The sequence below is a fragment of the Mesoplodon bidens genome (assembly GCF_964165515.1).
Source record: "Mesoplodon bidens genome assembly, chromosome: 17".
NCBI lineage: Eukaryota > Metazoa > Chordata > Mammalia > Artiodactyla > Ziphiidae > Mesoplodon > Mesoplodon bidens.
In genome coordinates this window covers 43,385,328-43,391,327 of record NC_138174.1, presented here as the reverse complement: position 1 = coordinate 43,391,327, position 6,000 = coordinate 43,385,328, and the positions used below count along the sequence as shown (strand labels likewise).

The 6,000-nt window shown below is 37.6% G+C and overlaps 1 protein-coding gene across 2 annotated transcripts in view; it reads left to right on the top strand.

Annotated features, from left to right (window-relative positions):
* Positions 1–412: 412 nt before the first annotated feature.
* Positions 413–6,000, top strand: part of KLHL1 (kelch like family member 1) — a gene marked incomplete at both ends in the record, with an annotated part of 390,611 nt that continues 385,023 nt past the window's right edge. For both annotated transcript variants that reach the window (XM_081214996.1, XM_081214995.1), the window contains one exon: positions 413–915. In XM_081214996.1, the coding sequence (XP_081071122.1) occupies positions 413–915 (503 nt within the window). The remainder of the gene's footprint in view (positions 916–6,000) is intronic.

Genomic DNA, 6,000 nt, shown 5'->3' with positions numbered 1-6,000 from the left:
AGGGAGGTGTATCCAGCTGTCGCTGCCTCCGAAGCTTCGGAGCGCGCAGACCTCTCTCCCTCGCCCATCTCCAGCATCAGGGTCGTCCCTCCCCGCGCGGTAACCACGGGGATCCCGCAAAGAGATCGGGGATTCTCAGCCTTCTGCATCCAGCTCCTTCTTCTGCTCCCGGACGTTGAGCTCACCACGCGCGGGTCCTGCGGACCTGACCGCAGCTGAGCCGCGCGGCTCTGCTGTCCGCGCTCCGCTCGTCGCCTGGCAGGGCGCGCAGCCGCCTGGTCCCGTCTGTTCCCAGGGTGCAGAGGGCGCCTCCCTCCCTCTCCTCCAACCCCGGGCTCCGTTGGCCTCCCCCACCCGCTGACCCGTCTACTCCTGCATCCGCTGAAGTCCCTTTGCCTTCCTTGCGTCAAGCATGTCAGGCTCTGGGCGAAAAGATTTTGATGTGAAGCACATCCTGCGACTCCGCTGGAAACTCTTCAGCCACCCGTCGCAGTCCCCCGGCGCTCCGGCCGGGGGCAGCTGCCTGCAAGAAGACGGCAGCAGCAGCTTCGAGCACTGGGGACCCAGCCAGAGCCGCCTGCTCAAAAGCCAAGAGAAGAGCAGCGTGAGCACTTTCTGGAAGAAACCTTCCTCTTCTTCCTCCTCTTCTTCTTCTGCCTCCCCGTCCTCTTCCTCCTCTTCCTTCCACCCACTGAATGGCACCCTGCTGCCAGTGGCCACGAGGCTGCAGCAAGGGGCGCCCGGGCAGGGCACCCACCAGCCGGCCAGGACTCTCTTCTACGTGGAGTCCCTAGAAGAGGAGGAGGTGCCAGGCATGGACTTTCCTGGACCACACGAAAAAGGGCTTGTCTTGCAAGAGCTCAAAGTGGACCCGGCCAACTCGAGCCAGGCAACAGGTGAAGGATGTGGACTCAGGTACAGTAAGTCCCCATGGGGCATCCAAGCATTCCTCAATTTCCACTCGTTTCCCCCCACCCCGTGCGCTCTGGTAGTTACTAAGTCTAAAACGTTTCAAGTTGAAAATTTTGGTTAAGAGATGCCAACCCGGTTTTTATTACTCATGTTGCAACCTCATTAAAAGTTTCCTCCTTAGTTTCTATTGGCTCATGCCTATTGCTTTCCTTTCTGCAAGTTTTCGGAGCTTAATCACATATTGAATATATATGTATTTTGGTAACTCTCCATGTAGAGTGGTTCTCATATTTCTGAGGTTGTAGTATTCTTCTGTCATCTTCTGTCATTAAATTACATACATCAGTCTCCCAGTTATTTGATGTGAGGAGAAACTTCCTTTAAACACCATTCAAATGCATCTCATATAATGGCCTAGGAACTGACTTAGCAGGTTACCTAGGATCCCCGTGGCTTGAATCTATATTCCAGGAGTAATGAGGTGGACAGTAGGCCACCAGACAACATTATCTTCTCTCTCTCTCTCTCTCTCTTTGTTTTTTCTCCCATGGAAGACAGTGTTACTATTCTCTATCCTAACTTCCCTTTTTATCCTACTTCATGTACACCTTTGCTTTGTTTAAAGTCTTAGAATTAAACTCTTGCTAATGCCCTTTGCACTTTTCTGTCCTGATTCGTTGTCTTGGTATAGAACGGTGTATTTTTAGTGAGCAGGTCAACATTTATTTCTTGTTTATATCGAATATTACACTTCTTTGAGTACAGTTCTTCTACTTTCAAGTCTTATAGAAAAACTTTGCACACATAACCTCCTTCTGAGTTTGACATTTTCAAAGAATTGATTCATTCTACACTAGATCATTAGTACTTTTGGCATATAGTGATGATACGAAAAGGTTTGCATTTAAATGCATATATCAGAATATATTATTGAAGAAGAAGTACAAGAGAAATATAGGAAAATAATAATGAAACTGTTAATAAAATTTACCTTTCAGTAAAAAAAAAATTAGAAATGGAAGCAATGTTTTAAACTTTTGTTTGATTGAATCAACTTTTTATAAAGTTAAGTCACAAAAAGAACACGTAAAACAAAATAATACCATAGGTGGTCTTCAATTATCTTGACAAATGTGAAGTTAAAGATACAAAAATTATCCTTAAAAATTTTCAGTTATGTGGATTATGTGGATTTGAATTTGAATTTTAAGGGCCTTGAACATAATCTAATATGTGAAGACAATATAATGTAACATTATGATTTTAAAGACAGAGAAATTTAATTTGTAATTTTTGAGTATGAGAAAGTTTTTTCCATATATAGGCAATCTAAATATAAATTTATCTATTATTCAATTAATTAAGATACTTTACCAAAATGGTTATAATTTGGGGTACTATTAATACTATGGAATTATTTGATTTATGTATTCACTAGTGACCTATAGTTTTATATCTTTTTTTAAAAATAAAATATGTTGGGCTTTACCCCCTTTAGTTGAGGAAATGTAATTTTTTAGATTTAGGAAATCATTCATAAACATTTAACAATTCACCTTATATATTTAAAAGAAAACCAGTTAGGTTAAAGATTTACTAATTATTATTTTATTGAAATTGATATTTTTGGGTCTCAGACAGTTCAGGGAATAAATAGATTTGTTTTTCAGTCTTGAGTCTCTTTTTTTTTCCAGTTTCAGTTTTAGTTTCAGTTTTGAGTCTTTTTCTTTCAGTTTTGAGTCTTCAAATCAGCTCACATATCTGACCTCCTGGGAATATTAATGTTTAATAATGCTTAATAATTTAAAAAATTATTTATAAAAATACAGTTTAAAGTAAATAAGGCATACTTGGAATGAGTAATTTCAGAAGACTTTCATGTAAATTGGACAATTTGGAAATAGAAAATATAATAAATTAAAAAATAAAACTAATAACTAATAGCCTCAGTTAGGGATGAAACACCCATCAGATTTAACTTCCAGTCCCTTACTTTTGAATATACATCAGTGTTTTTACACACAAAGGGTTGTAAATGAAAATAATTCTGAAAATAAGCCAAGTGCCACCCCAAATCATATTTACTTTTGGAATGAGGGTTTCCATTGAGGGCTTGCATGTGTAAAATATTGAAAATCAGGTCTAATTTTATTTTTAAATTCTTATTAATGCTTAAATCTTTTAGTTAAATTTTAATTTCTCACTGGACAAATCAGTCAACACTGATAGTATTCTCATGGACTTTATATGTTCCTAAACATTCACAGACTACTGGTTCTGTGCTCATGATTGATTGACAACATGCTACTAAACTTAGCAATAAGCTATTATCAATATATATTATTATAATATGCAGTAAGAATAATGTTCATTTCCCAGAAGGACAGCATTTCCAAAGTTAAGTATGGAATGGAAAACAATATGTAAAATAATTCAGTGGATTTACTTTGGTTTCTATCATAATCCATGCAGGAAATCTACATATTGTTCATAATGACCAATGAACACATGAAGCATATAAACCTGCATGATAATTTTGATTACTTGGGTCATTACTCTATCACCGTTTTGTGATATCACGTTTGATATTTAGCACTTTGTTTCATCAATTCTGACCATTATGCTAAATTAATCTTCAAGTATAAAAAAGAGTTGGCTCTTTTTCTCTTCCTTCATTTTCTGATCTTCTCTTTATTCATTTGATCTCATACTAATTAAGAACATTGTTTTAGATAAGCATATGTAGCTCAGTTGGTTTTATTTGTTGTTCAAGCAGCAGCTGGAATTTTCTCAGCAGAAAGCTGTTCTTAATCTCAGAATTCTGGAAAGGTCAAATTATCATGGAGTTGAAACATAAAGGTAGCAATAAGACAGCAATAAACTGATTTACTGCTGAAACCCAGACTTTATCTTATCCCACTCCACCAGACACACATAAACAAATCTCAGTATTCTACTACCTTAACCATGACACCATTAAGAATCCTAACTCTTACAGTAATAGGCTCTTGCCCTATGCTATTAATCATTTATTTTCTCTACTTTACTGTCTGAATGTAGTTGTTGGAGAGTGTATCATTTCCTAGCCATTCAGATCACTATATATTTTTGATATGCATATTTTTGCCCAAAATTCTATATGTAGTAAACTAAGAAACCAAAGAGAAATATTTCTATTCTTGCAGTTTATAGTGATGTGAGTAGGAGAAAAGATGTCGTGTTAAACTGCTTGCTTTTTTAGATTTCTCAGTTCTCACAGAGTGCAGGCATCTATTTCCATGGTTTCAGTTACCACCCATAAACTGTATTTTAGAGCTGCATCTCAAAACCTAGACTCTGCCTACCCACACCCACAACCCCCTCTCCTCCCCTCCCCCATGAACTCGGGTCTCACACATCCACTTGACCTTTCTGGTAGATATCACAAATACAATATAAATACAGCACATACAAAATTGAGCTCATAATCTCCCTTCTCTCTTGCTCAATTTTCTTCTTCTCTATCTCAGAGAATAGCTCACCATGCATTAAGTTGTGCAAACCAGAAATCCACGATCATATTTACCAGAATCCTCTTTCCCCTGATTTTCAATATTCCACAAAGCCCTGTCACTTTTCCTTCAAAAATGTCCTCCCCTATGTCTGGCTCACATCTTTCCATCTCCATTGTCCACACCTAATTTTAAAATACTGTCGTCTTTCAACTCAACTTCTGAAACTGCCATCTGCATCCTCTTTCCTCATTGATTTTGCCACCTGTAATCCTTTCTCCACACCAGAGTCAATGAAAATGTATAAGATAAAAATCTGAACTTTTCCCCTATATCCTGGCTCTCCTTTTATTTTTCAAAGCATTTACACCACTCTGACCACAATCTATCTCCTGGTCAGTTAGGCCCTGAAAGAGCTGACGCTTGTCTGCCATCCAGGCCCTTCACTAATCCCATCCCCACCATACTTCTCTGTCTTCCAGAGGCAACATTCTTCTTTACCATTTTTCTCTGCCTTTGGGCCTCACAAAATTAATTCCTTTCCTTATTACATAGTGGTTCTCCTTCCCTCAATCCACCCTTTTCTGGATTCTTTCCTATCCATTATTGAGATGTTTTGAATAAAAGTTTTGTACCTTTCTTAAAGAAGCATTCATTGATCCCCCAGGAAGAAAACATTTAAAATATTTAAAATTTATTTTATCCCCTTATTTTATGTTCTTAGAGTAACTGCCCTCCGTCTTCAATTTCTTATTGTATCCATATATTAATATCCATGTTGCCTTTTTTGTTTGTCTTTAACTACAGTTGCCCAGTGGACAAGACATTTCTGTTTTGATCATTATTTTATCCTTATCATAGAGCATGTAGTTACTCAATAAATACTACAGAGTGAATACATATTTGTCATAATCATAATGAGTGACATTGATTAAGAGCTTGCTATCTTCCAGATATCAAGATGAATATTTATATTGTGGAACTTAATATTCAGAACAGCCCTATGATTCTGGTACAATTATGGATCCCTTTGTTAAAATGATTACATAATCATTTTATGATTATGAGAAAACTGAGATATAGACAGGTAATTAAGTTGCTTCAAACCACAGGATTGTAAGTAGTACAGCTAATTTTTAATCCTTGCACTCTGACTCCTGACACCGTATTCCAGGTGATTTTGCCAACTCTTCTTTACCTCTTCTTAAACAAATAAACAGAACAGAAGAAAAGAGGCTCCAACCAAGATTATGCTGAAGCAGTTCTCTTGTTCCCCTGGTGGAAATTATACTTGTGTCTGAAAGTTTAAATAGACTTTTTAAAATGATAGTGATGGACAATGCCTGAGAAGGCTCAGTCAAGGAAGACTTTGCCCAAGTTAAAAAACATTCAGTTATTTCCTGAATTATGGTTCATTCAGTGCATTTTACTTTTTAATTAATCAAAAGTATGAGGAAATAACCTAAAGAGGGAAAAATTATTTAAATTTGGAATCCAAAAGAGAGCATCATGATAGAAAATCTCCTTCTGAAGTTCAGAACGATTGATACAGAGAAGTGTCACAGACAGAGAGTATACACCATTAAAATCACATGGA